Below are 19,545 nucleotides of genomic sequence, written 5' to 3'. Positions count from 1 at the left end.
GGGAGAAACTTAGGTGACGTAACCCCTAATTTGTTCAAAGACCGTAAACAGTGACGTTTTTTATACCACTGCATGTGTAACTGCAGAGCCTTATTTGGTGCTGTTGTTACCCAATGCTTAATGAGGACACGCTATTCTGAGTTCATTGTTTACGGCAATATAATAGCGTCTTAGTGTAATCAAAGCCGTCTAATCCTCACCATAACACATACCGGCAGTTTTTATTGTCCTCTCTAACAGATGAGCATAAAGAAGATTGCTAATATCTTGTCTCTACTATTTGCGTTCTGAATTGGCCTTTTGATAAAACAGGATGAAATTGTAAACAAGGGAGGGTGTAACACTCTTAAATATGTATTGTGTCAATTATACAAAAGGAGTGTATCCTCTAATATGACTACACCTCTATAATCTTATCAGTGTGTAAACATGGCAGTAATTCAGTATGAGTGGCCTCTTTTTCTCCTCTGTATTTTTGTTCAAGTGTCCATGAACGGCCAGAGAGCCCTGGGCTTTACAATAGATAGGCAGGTAGGAAATTAGCAAAACAAGCATTGAACCCTTGATATCCATGTGATGTGAAAGATCCTAGGCTACGTCTCTTTCATGTGAAATGAAGCTTATGGTACTTTGTGTTGGGTACTTGGTCATCATGTTATCATGGCCTACCTATTGATACAGTCAGGCTGAAGAGCGCGTTATCAGACCATTACACTTGAAAGGCCTAAAATCCAAAATCAAAACAAAGCCCTTAGTGATGTTGGGCAGACTATCTTTCTGCCCTATTTCAACAGATGTCAAGACCAGTCACAACTGCACTTTTTGAACCCTTGGCTGGTCCTTTTTAAAGTAGAAAAACATCCACACACCAACCATGTGAATCCTTGAGAAACACAATATGAAAATGAAATGAAACGGGGCTCCCTGCCAGATGTCAAATCTTAAGTGGCCACCAACGTTTTCTTGAAGATCGGAATGCCAGCCGGAGAAGTGGAAGACGCTTGCTGGCATCCCCATAACAAAACAAGACAGAGAAAGCCAGTGAAATAGGCAGCAAAACAAAATGTCTCTCGCCAAAGGCTGGTCTGGGTGTGCCAGCTGCCTAGCCACGGTCGTACGAGAGAGAGAGAGAGAGAGAGGGAGAGAAATAGGAGGGAGAGAAGAGAGATCGAGAGAGGAAAGATAAGAGAAGAGACTGCAGAGTCAGACGTATCGCCCCTGACAACCTCTGTTAAAGAGTGGCTCAAGACAACAGAACCGTCGTCTGGGTTAGAACGCGTGCGCACACAGACACACACACACACTGCAACTACACATTTAAGTATAATTTGAGGATTTTCTATCCACCAGCTGTCAGATTAGCAATTCATTAATGACATTATCTGTTTTGGTAAAGCACTCCCAATTTATCCAAATGAGGAGGCCTAGAGTGAATATGAATACAGCTTCATCCGCTTTTTAAGTGAGAGTAAATGTTTGTCTGCTTAATCAGGATTAGGGCTTCCTTGAAGTAAATGTAAAATACAGATGTCATTTTAAATCCAGATGTTGTGCCAGCAGTGTGTGCAAGCCGCAGTGCCAGGATGAAGTGTGTGTGCTGTGTGCCAATCGTACTGAAGCCTGCCGCAAAGCTGCAGATGGCTATCCACAAAAATAGGGCTTGGCAGCATCAGAACCGCCACAATCCAGAGGCTCTGATTGGCTCTGTGCTTGTGGACTCTCAGTCTCTGTTCTGTGCAGACAGCATACTTACAGGCAGAGTAATAATCCAGTTCATGAAAAAGGACCGGTTTGCAGCCAAGGTGTTGGCCAGTTTTAGTATTAGCTTGTGTTGTGATGTAATGCTCCCCTATAATGCTCCTAGTCTCTGACTCCTGCAGTCTGGGGACAGGGAGGTGCATAGCCACACTGAAGTGCGTCACTCACGCCTCCTTCAGTCAAAACAAGTCATGGAGAAGGGGACAAAGGCCATGTGTAGTTATATTGTTGTGATTGGAGTCATATGTAGTTATATTGTTGTGATTGGAGTCATGTGTATTTATATTGTTGTGATTGGAGTCTAGCACAACTTAATCAAATATGGTATATGCTATGGAATGTGCTAAGTGGGAGTATGGGGCATAATTTAGGTGAACATGCAGACACGTGGCAAGAAATCATGCTGTTGTTTTTGTTCCTTTGGATATAGGGAAATAGTACTGGTGTATGTGTCTGTAGTGCTGGGAGGAGGGACTATATGGTCATGTGTTGGGTGGGGGTGTGAGGGACAGACTAGCCAGCAAGCCAACTAGCCAGCCAGCCAGTCAGTCAGCCAGACAGCCAGCCAGCCAACTAGGCAGCCAGCCAAACAGCCAGCCAGCCAACTAGCCAGCCAGCCAGCTCAGGGCTGCCAGGAAACACAGTGCATTTAATGAAGCAGATCTGGTAACTCAGGTATTTTTAGAAGCCACTTACACTCAGAGGAAACACCTCCGAATCGGTGAAAAAAAATCCTAGCCTGGTTTCTCACCGAGTTTGCCTTTTCCCATACTAATGTGTGTTTAAGCCAGTGAGAAGACATGGGTGCTTTGGCCCTGCCAAATAGAACCTTGTGTGCCGGAATGCTTTCCATGTTTGTGTTCTACCATGAATGTCATCATCATCATGCCTGACCAGAACAAAACTGACAGTAATTTGATTTGCTCTTGCTGACAGTCTTTAACATGGCTATACATTCTTATGTGAATGGGTTTGCCAGAAAAATGCAGTATGCACTATATTGCCACTGTTTATTTCATGATACATTTTGTTGGCTGTCACAAAACAGGCATCTCAATAACTCCTTGATTTGAAAGCGCTCCACGTTGGAGGAGAGTGGAGATCAAATGACACGCTGTCGTTAATTTGAGCAATGTCTTAGTAGGCAGGTTAGTCACACCGGGAGATGACAAGACGAGAAAACAAGAGTGAGAGGAGAGAGAGAGTTCTGTTTTTCATTCATGACAGCTTGAACTCAGCCGCCGTGAAGAGTCCTCAGATGAACTTGGAGACTTTCCTGAATTAATAAGGGAGAATGCTGAGGGCACTGTTTGGACAAAAAATAAGATCTAGAGGCATCCTCTGTCTATCTGTGTCTGTCTGGGCATGAGCTGAGAGATTGGCCTGGGAGACTGGGCTGCCTCATCTCTGAAGCCCAGGACCTCACACAACCACCATATTTAGACAACACATTTAGGATCCAGGAAGGGTCCCCATCAAATATGAGGCTCGAAACATTCCCTATCTCTCTATGACCAGAATCCCTTCCTGTATATAATTGTGTAAGACTCACTGCTGATAGCTGATAAAGGTAAAATATGTTTCCACTCCCTGAGTCCTAAAAGTATGTTTGATATTTCAGCCATTTTGAAAAAAAAAAACAATATTTACAGATGTTTGACAGAAGACATCCATCGTATGTGGCACTATAGCTGCTTAAGAGTAAGCCTATACTCAAAATGCTCTCCCCTAAATGGTCTCTCATGCATCTACGATAGGAAAACATATTTCTATATAATAATGTATTAGCTGCTTAAGAGTAAGCCTATACTCAAAATGCTCTCCACTAAATGGTCTCTCATGCATCTACGATAGGAAAACACATTTCTATATAATAATGTATTGCATATGTGTAAGACAACATTAGCAGGCAGCAGCTCCAGTGGGCTGAGGCCTGAGGGTGGAAGGAAGGGGTGTGTGTTGTTGTGACTGAACATGGGTGATGTGAAATGCCATGCATGCCTGAACACACAGACCAGCACATACCTTAGTGAAAAACACAGTGCTGGTCTTTAGTGGGCATGGGAGTGGAAGAGACTCAAAAACGCTGGGTTGAGAGGAATGAGTTCACGTACACCTGCAAAACACTGAGGAGACATTTTTCAAGCTTTCCTGAGCCAGCTGTCTGCATGAGAAAACTAGATCTGGTATGATTGTAGACACAACAGAGTTTGACCATAAAAATACAGTTTAAAGCAAAACATGTAGGCCTACAGTAACTCCATGAACAAACAAGCGGATGTTGTGTCTGTAAATGTGCAAAACATCTGATTAAATCGGCCCATTTGAGCTAGTCCTTGAAACGCTTCGCTGTAACAGCAACAGTAGTTTTGGATTTGTTGGTGCTGTTTGCCTTTGGCTGTTCTAGGCTGAGTGTAGGAAGGAAGCATCCTCTCTCGATCTGGCTCGCTGTGCTGATGTGCTTTAAACAAGTGTCTAGAGTGATCCGCTGGGGGTTCCAGGGGAGGATCGGGTTGCTGGATGAGGATGTGGCCTGATGGAGGCCAGGGAGCTGGGGGTGGGGGAGGACTCAGGCTGCAGGAGCTACACAGGCCTGTGGAGGCGGTTGGTCCAGACGGCTGCAGACTGCTGCTACTGCTCTTGGCTCTGCTGGTAATCTTGAGACAGAGAGCTTTGACACTGTTTACAAAATGAGTGGCTACTTTACCTGACTGCTGGGGTCAGCATTGAGCTCACTAGTTTCAATCTTCATAGATGGTCTTGGTGTATAGGCTGGAAATTGCAATAAATGGATGCATGCAGATTACTTGAACTGTTAATGGGTTCATGTTAATAGAGCAAGGAAGGAGATAACAATCTAATTGAACATATGGTACATTGATTTGCCACAGATGTAGGCTTGTTTCCAGGTCAGATGACATACAAGATGACATTTAACTACCGTTCAAAGATCATGGTTGTGATAAGATAATGAGTATACTCCTTTGATACTCTTTTCTCAACGTTTTTGGCCCCTAAAACATGCAGGTTTTGTTCCAGCGAAGGCAAAATAACATCCTCTACAACAAAGGGGACTTTTGAGTTTTGAGAGTGAAATTGTATTGTATCTTATCAAACAACATCTTTTCATGTTTTTCCTGAAGGTATAGTCACTGTATGCTGAAAAGGGCATGTTTAATCACCATGGTTACAGCTCCCCTTCCCACTCCCCTCACCAGAGAAGAATTGTTTACCGTCTCTACTCCAGACTCAATAACATGCCAATCATCCAGAGCCGCCCCTGCACGTCTGTTATTAGTCCACAAGAAATCTCTCCCAGTTACACCCCCTCAAACTCCTCCCCAGTAAATCATGAATCATTTCCCAACTCTGTTGCACACGTCGCACGTCCCATTCATGACACTGGCAAATTGGATATCTAGGATTATAAGAATGCGTTTAATAATAATAATCCAATGTGTATAATATTAGGGGGTTATTTTTATTTAAATAACTGCTATTTTTGTTATTACTATAGGATTATATTTATTGTTTTTATTGCTGGCCTTGAAAAGCATAGATATTACAAAAGTGAAAATCAAATCAAAGTGTATTGGTCGTGTACACAGATTTGCAGATGTTACCGCAGGTTCAGTAAAATGCTTGTGTTTCTAGCTCCAACAGTGCAGTAATACCTAGCAATACATATATAATCCAAAAAATGGAAATAAAACATTTATAAATATCTGAGCAATGTCAGAGTCCGGAATGATATATATATATATATATACACACACAGTTGAAGTTGGAAGTTTACATACACCTTGGCAAAATACATTTAAACTCAGTTTTTCACAATTCCTGACATTTAATCCTAGTAAAAATTCCCTGTCTTACGTCAGTCAGGATCACCACTTTATTTTAAGAATGTGAAATGTCAGAATAATAGTAGAGAGAATGATTTATTTCAGCTTTTATTTCTTTGATCACATTCCTAGTGGGTCAGAAGTTTACATGCACTCAATTAGTATTTGGTAGCATTGCCTTTAAATTGTTTAACTTGGGTCAAACGTTTCGGGTAGCCTTCCACAAGCTTCCCACAATAAGTTGGGTGAATTTTGGCTCATTCCTCCTGACAGAGCTGGTGAAACTGAGTCAGGCCTCCTTGATCGCACACGCTTTTTCAGTTTTGCCCACAAATTTTCTATAGGATTGAGGTCAGGGCTTTGTGATGGCCACTCCAATACCTTGACTTTGTTGTCCTTAAGCTTTTTTGCCACAACTTTGGAAGTATGCTTGAGGTCATTGTCCATTTGGAAGACCCATTTGCGACCAAGCTTTAACTTCCTGACTGATGTCTTGAGATGTTGCTTCAATATATCCACATAATTTTCCTCCCTCATGATGCCATCTATTTTGTGAAGTGCGCTTGTCCCTCTTGCAGCAAAGCACTCCCACAATATGATGCTGCCACCCCCGTGCTTCACGATTGGGAGGGTGTTCTTCGGCTTACAAGCCTCCCCCTTTTTCCTCCAAACATAACGATGGTCATTATGGCCAAACAGTTCTATTTTTGTTTCATCAGACCAGAGGACATTTCTCCAAAAAGTACGATCTTTGTCCCCATGTGCAGTTGCAAACCTTAGTCTGGCTTTTTTATGGCTGTTTTGGAGCAGTGGCTTCTTCCTTGCTGAGCGGCCTTTCAGGTTATGTCGATATAGGACTTGTTTTACTGTGGATATAGATACTTTTGTACTTGTTTCCTCCAGCATCTTCACAAGGTCCTTTGCTGTTGTTCTGGGATTGATTTGCACTTCTCGCACCAAAATATGTTCATCTCTAGGAGACAGAACGCTTCTCCTTCCTGAGCGGTATGACGGCTGCGTGGTCCCATGGTGTTTCTACTTGCGTACTATTGTTTGTACAGATGAACATGGTACCTTCAGGCATTTGGAAATTGCTCCCAATGATGAACCAAAATTGTGGAGGTCTACAATTTTTTTTCTGAGGTCTTGACTGATTTCTTTAGATTTTTCCATGATGTCAAGCAAAGAGGCGCTGAGTTTGAAGGTAGGCTTTGAAATACATACACAGGTACACCTCCAATTGACTCAAATTATGTCAATTAGCCTCTAAAGCCATGACTTCTAAAGCTTCTAAAGCCAGGACATCATCATCAGCTGTTTAAAGGCACAGTCAATTTTGCCAACTTCTGACCCACTGGAATTGTGATACAGTGAATCATAAGTGAAATAATCTGTCTGTAAACAATTGTTGGAAAAATTACTTGTGTCATGCACAAAGTAGATGTCCTAACCGATTTGCCAAAACTATAGTTTGTTAACAAGAAATTTGTGGAGTGGTTGAAAAAGGAGTTTTAATGACTCCAACCTAAGTGTATGTAAACTTCTGACTTCAACTGTATGTATATATATATATATATATATATATATATATCTACAGTACCAGTCAAAAGTTTGGACAAACCTACTCATTCAAGGGTTTTTCTTTATTTTTACTATTTTCTACATTGTAGAATAATAGTGAAGACATCAAAACTATGAAATAACACATATGGAATCATGTAGTAACCAAAAAAGTGTTAAACAAATCAAAATATATAATTTGCGATTCTTCAAGTAGCCACCCTTTGCCTGATGACAGCTTTGCACACTCTTTGCATTCTCTCAACCTGCTTCACGAAGAATGCTTTTCCAACAGCCTTGAAGGAGTTCCCCCATATGCTGAGCACTTGGCTGCGTTTCCTTCACTCTGCTGTCCAACTCATCCCAAGCCATCTTAATTGGGTTGAACTCCATCCTGCTCCTTATTAGTCAAATATCGCTTCCACACCCTGGAGGTGTGTTTTGGGTCATTTCCCTGTTGAAAACAAATGATAGTCCCATTAAGTGCAAACCAGATGGGATGGCGTATCGCTGCAGAATGCTGTGATAGCCATGTTGGTTAACCTCTTACATCTAGACGTTCCGCTAGCGGAACACCTGCTCCAATATCCAATGATAGGCGTGGCGCGAATTACAAATTCCTCAAAAATCCAAAAACTTCAATTTTTCAAACATATGACTATTTTACACCATTTTAAAGACAAGACTCTCGTTAATCTAACCACACTGTCCGATTTCAAAAAGGCTTTACAACGAAAGCAAAACATTAGATTATGTCAGCAGAGTACCCAGCCAGAAATAATCAGACACCCATTTTTCAAGCTAGCATATAATGTCACATAAACCCAAACCACAGCTAAATGCAGCACTAACCTTTGATGATCTTCATCAGATGACAATCCTAGGACATTATGTTATACAATACATGCATGTTTTGTTCAATCAAGTTCATATTTATATCAAAAACCAGCTTTTTACATTAGCATGTGACGTTCAGAACTAGCATACCCACCGCAAACTTCCGGTGAATTTACTAAATTACTCACGATATTTAAGAATTATAGATACAGAACTCCTTTATGCAATCGCTATGTCCGATTTTAAAATAGCTTTTCGGCAAAAGCACATTTTGCAATATTCTGAGTAGATAGCCCGGCCATCACGGCTAGCTAATTTGACACCCACCAAGTTTGGCCCTCACCAAACTCCGATTTACTATTAGAAAAATTTGATTACCTTTGCTGTTCTTCGTCAGAATGCACTCCCAGGACTTCTACTTCAATAAAAAATGTTGGTTTGGTTCAAAATAATCCATAGTTATGTTCAAATCTCCTTTGTTTTGTTCGTGCATTCAAGACACTATCCGAAGGGTGACGAAGGGTGACGCGCCCGACGCGTTTCGTGACAAAAAAATTCTAAATATTCCATTACCGTACTTCGAAGCATGTCAACCGCTGTTTAAAATCAATTTTTATGCGATTTTTCTCGTAAAAAAGTGAAAATATTCCGACCGGGAAACCCTGTTTTAGTTCAAAGACGAAAAAATAAAAACATGGTGTCGCCTCGTGCACGCGCCTCAGTCTCATGGTTCTCTGATCGACCACTATCCAAATGCGCTACTGTTTTTCAGCCAGGGCCTGCAAAGGCATCATTCAGCGTTTTGCCGCCTTCTGAGAGCCTATGGGAGCCGTAGGAAGTGTCACGTTACAGCAGAGATCCTCAGTTTTCAATAAAGAGAGTGTAGAAGCCCAAGAAATGGTCAGAGAGGCCACTTCCTGTAAGGAATCTTCTCAGGTTTTTGCCTGCCATATGAGTTCTGTTATACTCACAGACACCATTCAAACAGTTTTAGAAACTTTAGGGTGTTTTCTATCCAAAGCCAATAATTATATGCATATTCTAGTTTCTGGGCAGTAGTAATAACCAGATTAAATCGGGTACGTTTTTTATCCGGCCGTGCAAATACTTCCCCCTACCCTAGAGAGGTTAACAAAAATGTAAGCTTTCTGCCCATATCAGATATGTCTATGTCCCGGGATTTATTTTGGTTTCTTACAACCTCATGCTAATCACATTAGCCTACGTTAGCTCAACACCGATCCTGTAGAGGTTAATAAATAAACTAACATGGAACAAAACAAGAAACAGGGGTACCGTTCAGACATGAAACACAGGAACAGAAACTATGATGCTTGAGGAAATCACCAAGGGGAGTGACAGATATAGGGGAGGTAATCAGGAAGGTGATGGAGTCCAGGTGAGTGTCATGTGGTGCAGGTGCGCTTAATGATTGTGGCTGGCAGGTGTGCGTAATAATAAGACAACTGGCGACGTCAAGCGCTAGAGAGGGGGAGCGGGAGTAAACGTGACAGTACCCCACTGACGCGCGGCTCCAGCCGCTGGATGATGCCGACCAGAGGGACAGTCCCGAGGACCACGAGTGGGACGGTGGCTTCTGCTGAGGCACGGAAACCTGTACAGCCGGCTGAGGTGCGGGACCCTGACAAGCCGGCTAAGGCACGGGACCTTGAGGAGCCTCTTGACAAGCCGGCTAATGCGCTGGACCTTGACGTGCCGGCTGAGGCGCGGGAGCCTGACGAGCCGGCTGAGGCGCAGGGAGCCTTACGAGCCGGCTGAGGCGCGGGAGCCTGTCGAGCAAACTGAGGCTTGAGAACCTGGCTCTACAGCTCAGCTGAAACTTGAGAACCTGACGAGACAGCTGAGGCATGGAAGCCTGACGAGCAAGCTGAGGCATCCCTGGTTGCTTCAGCAGCCGCGCTTGGACCCGACGTGACCAGAAACCCCCCCCCCCCAAAAAAACATTCCTGTTGCTTCCCTTTGGTGAGGCGTTATTCTGTAACGTGTACACAAATAATCAGGAAAGCAGGTACAGGGAGTGAATTTAATAAACAAACAAACATGGAACAAAACAAGAAACACGGGTAGCGTACAGACATGAAAACAGGAACACAAACAATAACACCCGAGGAAAGAACCAATGGGACTGACAGATATAGGGGAGGTAATCAGGAAGGTGATGGAGTCCAGGTGAGTGTCATGAGGTGCAGGTGAGCTTAACGATTGTGGCAGGTGTGCGTAATAATAAGACAACTGGCGACGTCGAGCACCATTTGAGGGGGAGCGGTGGAAAACGTGACAGAGCTTGATGGTTTTTGCGACTGCACTTGAAGAAACTTTCAAATTCTTGAAATTTTCCGGATTGACTGACATTCATGTCTTAAAGTAATAATGGACTGTCTTTTCTCTTTTCTTATTCTTGCCATAATATGGACTTGGTCTTTTACTAAACAGGGTTATCTTCTGTATACCACCCCTACCTTGGCACAACACAACTGTTTGGCTCAAACTCATTAAGAAGGAAAGTAATTCCACAAATTCACTTTTTACAAGGCACACCTGTTAATTGAAATGCATTCCAGGAGACTACCTCATGAAGCTGGTTGAGAGAATGCCAAGAGTGTGCAAAGCTGTCATCAAGGCATAGGGTGACTACTTTGAAGAATCAAAAATATTAAATATATATGTTTAACACATTTTTGGTTAGTACATGATTCCATATGTGTTATTTCATAGTTTTAATGTCTTCACTATTATTCTACAATGTAGAAAATAGTAAAAATAAAGAAAATCCCTGGAATGAGTAGGTGTGTCCAAACTTTTGACTGGTACTGTAGATATCAATAATAAGTGATATCCATTTTACCGTAGACTACACCACTGCTGTCATCTTTACCTCCAAGCGTTTATTCAATTTGGATAATCTTTGGATGCCAACAGCAGTCGCACCATTGGAAGACATAGCTTGGACTGTAGTTTACAAAAGCCTATTCCTGCTCTATTCCCGTGATCCATCAAACACATTTTGTCTGTCATCATAGTGGTCTCTGGTCAGACTCGCTCAGGTGGAATAGTGGTCTCTGGTCAGACTCGCTCAGGTGGAACAAACTTAAACTTGCGCCTTTTTTCAATGCTGATTTGAATGTCATTGAGAAAACAGAGAAGTGTCAATAATGTTCTTCCCGCAAATGTCCTTTCTGAAGTTAAATGTAATCCTCTAAGTAAGCGTCTAGTTTTTCAAAAGTATCAGTAATCTGATTACAATATTTTTTGCTGGTAACAACGGATTACAGTTACCATTTTTGTAATCCCTTACATGTCCATTACTCCCCAACCCTGGAGAGGGGGGAGGGAGCCGTCGGCCAGATGGTGGGTCACATCAAGTTCCCATAGGCTACTAAACCCAAGATCGCAACAGCTCCCCATGATTACATGTCCCCCGCCAGCGAGCCCTCTCGATGCAAGGATCTGACTCTCTCTCTCTGATGCAGATGCTGCTTGTCAGCCAAACCTCTCAGACCACTTGTCTGCATCCCGGCCCTGCAGTCGCATTCCTGCAGCAAGATGAGCATTCTCATCCCTCTACTACAGAACTAGAGGATATCCAGGGTTTATTACAGCCTGTATTTGAGTCTAGTCTCTTGAAGTTTGTTATTGTGCTGGTTCAGAGGATAAAGGGGTTAACATTCTGCTCCTTGATTACTGAGCTGCCCAGAACACTCTGGGGATACTTTACATAGGCTCCTCCAGTGACTTCAGACCACAGGCAGCAACATATGACAGGAAAAACATCCAAGTGGGTCAATGGGCTTTTATACAGCATCTAGGTTTTCCAGTGTGTTATTGCACTGATTTTACTGTAGCTCTTCGTTCATTCTCCTTTTATTACTTGGAGGGAATGTGTGGATGTCTCTGCGGTGAGCCCACTCTCTGTCTCTCTCTCTGTGTTCATTGTGTTGTTTACTACAGAGGAGATGGACCGTGCTGCTCCTCACGTTGCAGTGATTTTGCAGCATGCAGCGGGGGCAGGCTGGGCAGCTGCAGTGTCTATGGCGTCTGACCTGACAGTTTTCACTGGGAGAGGGGAGGGAGAGATTGTGCAGGGATAAGAGTATGGTACAAAACCCCTACACCCACTCCCCAACCCTCTGGTTCACTGCAGCAGGAGTGTGTTGTCAGCTCTCTCTACTGACGGTCACACATGACTGGGCACAACAACAATTTATAGCTAATATTATCTAAGCCCAGTGTTCCAGTATCGTAATGAACTCTTTAATTATTAATGAAGGATAACAGAAAGTGCACTTTTTATACTGTATCTATTTACATTTTAGCCTCAATTCAGTGATATACATGTAAATTGTGATTCATCTCCTATAGATCCAATACTGTGCAAGATAGAGCACTCCTTCCTGATAAGCACTATTGGGCCTAACTAACTCCTAAATTGATGAGACATACTCTCTGACCAGTCCTGCGTGGAGCCCCTTCCTTGTTAGGTAGTCTGGTGGTCTCTTCCCTTTCCTCTGAAGCAGTGGAAACCCACAATGCCATGCATAGCTGTGTGTAGAGCGAGCAGCGTGGAAATAGGCTGGCTGCACTTGGAGCATCTATAAATACAGGATTGTATCCTTGATACCACGGGTTGTTTGGTCACACAGGGAAATGGGCTTGACTTATATGGATTGTTAGGCAGCAGCTCCCCCCTCTTCCTTCCAGCGGAAGGTATGCATGTTTGGAATTTCTCTTCATTGAGGAATCTGTTTAAATGATGCGGAACCTCTCCCAGCGAGGCCCCTTTGAGTTTGCCTGGGCTGCCCCCTTTTGGCAGAGTTCCAAGAAATGAATGGCTTCCTGTTTTTTTCCTCCTCTCTGCTTTTCTTTCTCTCTCTGTTCACCTCCATCATGAAAATATGGGAATCAACTCCGAGATCAATGACTAATATGTGTTGGCATTGGATAGGCTAGTTAAAGGAAAAGCATTTCTCTTCATGGAGTAGGTCCAGAATGGCTGGGTATTTATGGAGCATTGAGCCAGAGCCTGGTTAGAGAGTTGGAATTGGAACGAGGAATGGTGTATCTATATATAGCTCATAAAAGGACCATTTGGCTATTTAAGGAAGTGTAGTTCTCATTTGCCACCCATACTCATTCCACTGTGTCTATCCTGTGATAGGGTTTTGAAAAGGTTTTCCCTCATTCACTCCTGTGTGCTAAAGGCGAGGAGCTGATCAGTAATAAACAAATTATCACATTCTGGATGGTAATAAATGGAGTGATTAGCCGAAGTGTTGGCTAAAGGTATCAGAAGAATTAAAAAGGATCATGCCTGTGTTGTTTTAACTAAATAGCTGAACATTTTAGCATTTTTTGTTCATTACATTTTTTGTTTTTTTTCTGTTGATTACCAAACTCTGATGGAATGTTTGAGTAACCTCGTATATGTTCAGCTTGTGATTTGACCAATGTGAGAAAGAATCTCAACTATTTGAGAAATGGGTAAGAGTGGGAATGATGAAAGAGTATCCTCCCTTGTTAGGAAGATAAGTGCTAGGCTAGTTTCTACTGTGGGAGTATGATGTGTTTGCACTGCAGAATTGCTGTAGTGCATTGTCACGTTCTCCTTAACTTACACAGATGTTTGGTAAAACAGCATGAAATATTCATGTTGAGATTAGTTTAGCCCCACTCCTTCTCTCCCCTGATTCACAAGCACCGCTGATCTTCTGACACCAGACACATCTTATACAAGCAAACAAACTTGTCTCTCGAAAAAACACCCCTACTATACACTCTCTCTCTCTCTTTCATTTTCTCATACTCTTTCTCGCTCTGCATCACACCCAGTATACACCTAATGCAGATTATGCAGATGAATTACCCCGATAAACACACAATGGGTGGTTTTCCTCATTAGTGCTGTGGCATGTATAGGCCTGAACAGACAGAATGATGGAGACGTGTATGTGTGTTTGGCTGTGCCCGTCCATCCTGCAGCGCTTGGCCCCAGGAGGCCGTTGCTAAGGAACCAGGAGTGTCGTCGTGTTGCTCGCCGTTGGCCTTCTCAGTTGGAGTTGGTATTTTACTAGCTAGATCCTCTTCACACAGGGGACAATCCTTTGCAAAAAGCACTGGGTCACCAAGGGCTCCTGCACGTCAATTCACTTTGGCCCACACCCATACTTGCCTCTGTGTATTAGACTTCCCTTGGCCTCCAGATTAGAGCTCCTATCATTGTGCATGAGTTACCATGGGGATATGCTGCCTCACTTTCCCTCATGCATCCCTTGGGCCCCTGAAAAAGTCATTTTCCCTTTTCTGACCAAACTCAGATGACCTTTAACACATTAGAACTAGTGAGTCTTCTCTCCTCCTCTTCTCTTGCCGGAGACATCAGCAAATAGCACATAAGGATTATAATAAGCAGTACTAACTATGGGTTAATACCACTTAGGTCTAAACATCTTACAGCACAGGCCTAATACCTGGGCGGATATTCAGAGCTGATTACAGGCGGATTTAAAGTCTTGTAGTTGTAGAGTTGATAGGGCAGCAAATCCAATGGACTGTTTGGAGCCTGTCTTTCCTACTATTGTAACCAAAGTCAGTGTCTGTCTCAACCAGAGAGAATGCTTTGTTATTCATACCACATTGTTGTGCGGTTCAGTCCTTTTGCTATCCTCAGTAAACACTGACTATTCTGTTATTCATGTCGCTAAAAGCTTAATTTGAAACATGCCAGTGTTCTCCACATAATAATTTTACTGTTGATTTTCTCACGGTCTTGAAGGAAGTTCATCTGTCTTGGAAGCTGCTCTGGTAGTTTGGATAGGAGTTCTGAGCTCTGTAAGTGGTGTCATTTTTGTCCCTAGTTAAGGCACAATATTGGTAAACCAATGAAATACATCAATGTTGTTTCTCAAGCAATTGACTGAAAATCAGACAGCTCTGTCTCTGTCTAGCTGTCTGGGATTGTATAGCCTATGATGCATAAGATGAGGGTTTTCTTTGGAGTCTTTTTCTCTTGACTTAATAAAGAACATACTTGAATAAAGGGATGCACTGTAATCTGGTAGGGGTGCACTGTACTGTACGTCCGTAGGTTCTTCTCAGCGGGACCTAGTCCTGGAGCTCTCCACTGCTCCTGGAGTCAATGGAGCTCCAACTACTGGCGAGACAACCTCTATTTCTCTCCACTCTCTCTTTCCCCTCCCTCAAATTCCCTTAATAGTCCCAAACAGCAATAATATGTATCTGTAGTGGGTCCAGCTCTGCAGTTTACTAACAAGGCTGGCATAGAGCAGCGTGGGGCCCTGCGCAAACATTCAACGCCCTGACGGCACACCACTTCCTCTCTGACAGGGCTCTACAGCTCCCCAGCTCTGCTCAGCGATTACCATTTTACAGCCCACTAATCCTAAAGCTTGCCTCTCCTCGACCTCCAACGAGCACAGAACAGGCTAGGAACGCACACATAGTGCGTAAACGCACGCACGCACACACGCGCACACACACACACACACACACACTGTCCAGCTTAATCTGAGTCTCGTCATGTCACCTATCCTCACTCCTGTCCTCAGAACACTTGATATAGGTCTAATAATAGTTAACCCATTTAACCGTTTTTCCTCTCCAGGGGAAGACGCTCATAAATGTATTCCAGTCTAAAAGCCTTTTAATTTATTGTATTTCGAGACTGTATATGAGCTTAAACAGTGAGCTGTGCTTTATCTGTTAGCTGCATTAGTGTGTTTTCTCTCTGACCTTGTCATCCAGACCTATAGTAAAATGGTGACTGTTTACTCTGACCTTGTCATCCAGACCTATAGTAAAATGGTGACTGTTTACTCTGACCTTGTCATCCAGACCTATAGTAAAATGGTGACTGTTTACTCTGACCTTGTCATCCAGACCTATAGTAAAATGGTGACTGTTTACTCTGACCTTGTCATCCAGACCTATAGTAAAATGGTGACTGTTTACTCTGACCTTGTCATCCAGACCTATAGTAAAATGGTGACTGTTTACTCTGACCTTGTCATCCAGACCTATAGTAAAATGGTGACTGTTTACTCTGACCTTGTCATCCAGACCTATTGTAATATGGTGACTGTTTACTCTGACCTTGTCATCCAGACCTATAGTAAAATGGGGACTGTTTACTCTGACCTTGTCATCCAGACCTATTGTAATATGGTGACTGTTTACTCTGACCTTGTCATCCAGACCTATAGTAAAATGGTGACTGTTTACTCGAACCCTGTCATCCAGACCTATTGTAATATGGTGACTGTTTACTCTGACCTTGTCATCCAGACCTATAGTAATATGGTGACTGTTTACTCGAACCCTGTCATCCAGGCCTATTGTAATATGGTGACTGTTTACTCTGACCCAGTCATGTCATCTCACTAACCGGTTTCTCTCTGTGTTTCGCCCAGTGTGCCCAGAGAAGAAGTGTGAGCGGAGGGCATGTACGGACAGTGGTGAATGTTGCCATGCCCAGTGCCTGGGAAGCTGTAATGAGCCGGACGACGACATGGCCTGCGCAGCCTGCCTGCACTACTACCACGAGGGCCGCTGTGTGCAGGACTGCCCCCCAGACACTTACAAGTTCGAGGGCTGGCGCTGCATCACCATGGACCTGTGTGCCCGCGTGCACCTGCCCAGCGACTTTGACTTTGTCATTCACGGAGGAGAGTGCATGCCTGAGTGTCCATCAGGCTTTACACGCAATGAGAGCAATAGGTAAAAGAGCAGAGAGCACACTTCACCTCAAAGGCTCTAAAGGGCTCTCCAGGATCAATCATGGTCCTGTTATGGGTCATCTATACTATTATATACAGCACAATTGTTACTGTATACAGTCCTCTGACATATTGGTTGTGGGGTGTCTCTGGCCCTGTGTTTGTTTTTTTGCTTTATGAATTTTCATGCAGAGGTCTTCTGAATAATTCACCTCTATGTGAAACCCTTCCCCACCTGGTCCTCTCAGAGATTCTATGTGAAACCCTTCCACACCTGGTCCTCTCAGAGATTCTATGTGAAACCCTTCCACACCTGGTCCTCTCAGAGATTCTATGTGAAACCCTTCCACACCTGGTCCTCTCAGAGATTCTATGTGAAACCCTTCCACACCTGGTCCTCTCAGAGATTCTATGTGAAACTCTTCCCCACCTGGTCCTCTCAGAGATTCTATGTGAAACCCTTCCACACCTGGTCCTCTCAGAGATTCTATGTGAAACTCTTCCCCACCTGGTCCTCTCAGAGATTCTATGTGAAACCCTTCCACACCTGGTCCTCTCAGAGATTCTATGTGAAACCCTTCCACACCTGGTCCTCTCAGAGATTCTATGTGAAACCCTTCCACACCTGGTCCTCTCAGAGATTCTATGTGAAACTCTTCCCCACCTGGTCCTCTCAGAGACTGTATGTGAAACCCTTCCACACCTGGTCCTCTCAGAGATTCTATGTGAAACCCTTTCACACCTGGTCCTCTCAGAGACTGTATGTGAAACCCTTCCACACCTGGTCCTCTCAGAGATTATATGTGAAACCCTTTCACACCTGGTCCTCTCAGAGACTGTATGTGAAACCCTTCCCCACCTGGTCCTCTCAGAGATTCTATGTGAAACCCTTTCACACCTGGTCCTCTCAGAGACTGTATGTGAAACCCTTCCACACCTGGTCCTCTCAGAGATTCCATTCTTAAAGAGAAGCTTCAGAGCTAAAAATGCTTCAGGCAGAAAGTCATGTTAGGTCATGAATGATTGAAGCTTGTGGACATTCCATGAAATTCAGAATCAGAGGAAGATGCTGACCTCAGTGCCCGGTATACAAGACTCATCCATTGGTGCATTAAGATACAAAAAATACTTTATGAATGTTGCTTGAAGGCATTCAGGAGGGATTCCTCACAGCAGCACTGTAACTCGGGACATTTACCCCATTTGACATTTCCCCTGTTTGAATAAGAGAATGTCTTTGTTTGTGACTCAGGGTAACTTGACTCCATATTTAGATTTTCATTCTCCAAACATTCCATGTTGAGTCGTTGTTGCCATATATTTGTGGACATATCAGTCTTTGTCTTTAGGGCCATTTAGTGAGTCACTCTCACAAAACCAAGGGTTCAATTAAGCACCCATAAAAGATTACACAGTTCATAAAGAAAGTGACCTTCTATTTCATAGCAAACATTAGACACATTTTTTGAAATTTTGGGTGAGTTAGGGTGAGGCATCTTAATCTGGTTTCTTGGAAATTGTAATTTTGTAGATTTATTTGGTTAAGGACATTCCTTGACTGTTTTCCCTCTTCTCTCTCTTCCTCAATCACAGTATGTTCTGCAGTGCCTGTGATGGCCTGTGTGATAAGATCTGTGACTCCAAGACCATCGACTCGGTGGATGCTGCTCAGTCTCTAATGGGCTGCACAGTCATCAAAGGCAACCTGCACATCAACATCCGCCGTGGCAGTGAGTACCAGTACCAGTACCAGTAACCAGGACCACTCAGTCTGTCTGTCTCCCCAGAGACCGGGAAGGGAGCACGGCGGCGCTGGGAGAGCTAGTGTGGGCCTCAGAGTCAACATTACATCAGCTGCCTGCACTGTGCCCCAAACCAATTATCACATTTTGCTATTATGCTATGTATTTGCTCAGTTTACAAGGTGACTTACAGCTTATCTTTAGACAGTACAGTTGCCTGTGGGATTTGATGTGTTCAGTACAGTTTCCTGTGGGATTTGATGTGTTCAGTACAGTTGCCTGTGGGATTTGATGTCTTCAGTACAGTTGTTGTGGGATTTGATGTGTTCAGAGCTGGGGTTCTCACATGCTGACTGTTGTGTCTGAGTATGTGTTTGCTAACTTTCCCTTCTCCTCTCTCCAGATAACATCGCCTCAGAGCTGGAGAGCTTCATGGGGCTGATCCAGACAGTGACAGGCTATGTGAGGATCCGCCACTCCCACACGCTAGGCTCGCTCTCCTTCCTCAAGAGCCTGCGCTACATTAACGGGGAGGAGCTCATGGAAGGGTACGGCAGGCCACTGTCTGAGTCCGAGCCGTGTCTGGGGACTAGGGGAAGTGTCAGCCTTTATCTCATGTTAGATGTATCCCACACGGTTTTGAAAGCCTTGTGAATTATTTTTATATGTGGCTAGGGTAAGTAAGGTTCCAGCCATAACATTTTCAGTGAGGAATTCACACAAAACCACCATAAGACAACATGGCACCTCTCCTTGTGATGTAATGAGAAGGTGGATGAGCTATCTATCTGAACAGAAACTCTCAGGTCTCCCAGCCTATTCTGGCTGTAGCATGACATCACCAGCGGCCTATCCCCTGTCAGAGATAGGGAGTGTGTTTCTGGAGATGACCAGGAGGGTCGTGGGAAAGCCTCTCAGGCCTCTTGTTGTCATCCCTCCCAGGCTAGAGTTACAGCAGGAGGAGTGCTCTAGAGCAGCACTGGCATTCTGCTAGTTTCCGAGGTGTTCCATGGAGCTGAGAGGCTCTGAGTCGCTCTGTTTCATCTCTGGCCC

At 43.7% G+C, this 19,545-nt stretch overlaps 1 protein-coding gene across 1 annotated transcript in view; it reads left to right on the top strand.

The window, feature by feature from the left end:
* Window positions 1-19,545, top strand: part of igf1ra (insulin-like growth factor 1a receptor) — a 112,772-nt gene that overhangs the window by 66,551 nt on the left and 26,676 nt on the right. The window contains exons 3-5 of the mRNA XM_029757682.1: window positions 16,445-16,751; window positions 18,344-18,480; window positions 18,896-19,040. Of these exons, the coding sequence (XP_029613542.1) occupies window positions 16,445-16,751; window positions 18,344-18,480; window positions 18,896-19,040 (589 nt within the window). The remainder of the gene's footprint in view (window positions 1-16,444; window positions 16,752-18,343; window positions 18,481-18,895; window positions 19,041-19,545) is intronic.

Source organism: Salmo trutta, chromosome 7, assembly GCF_901001165.1.
Source record: "Salmo trutta chromosome 7, fSalTru1.1, whole genome shotgun sequence".
Classification (NCBI taxonomy): domain Eukaryota; kingdom Metazoa; phylum Chordata; class Actinopteri; order Salmoniformes; family Salmonidae; genus Salmo; species Salmo trutta.
Note: the sequence above shows the minus strand (reverse complement) of the source record. Positions and strands in the feature narration are given on the sequence as shown.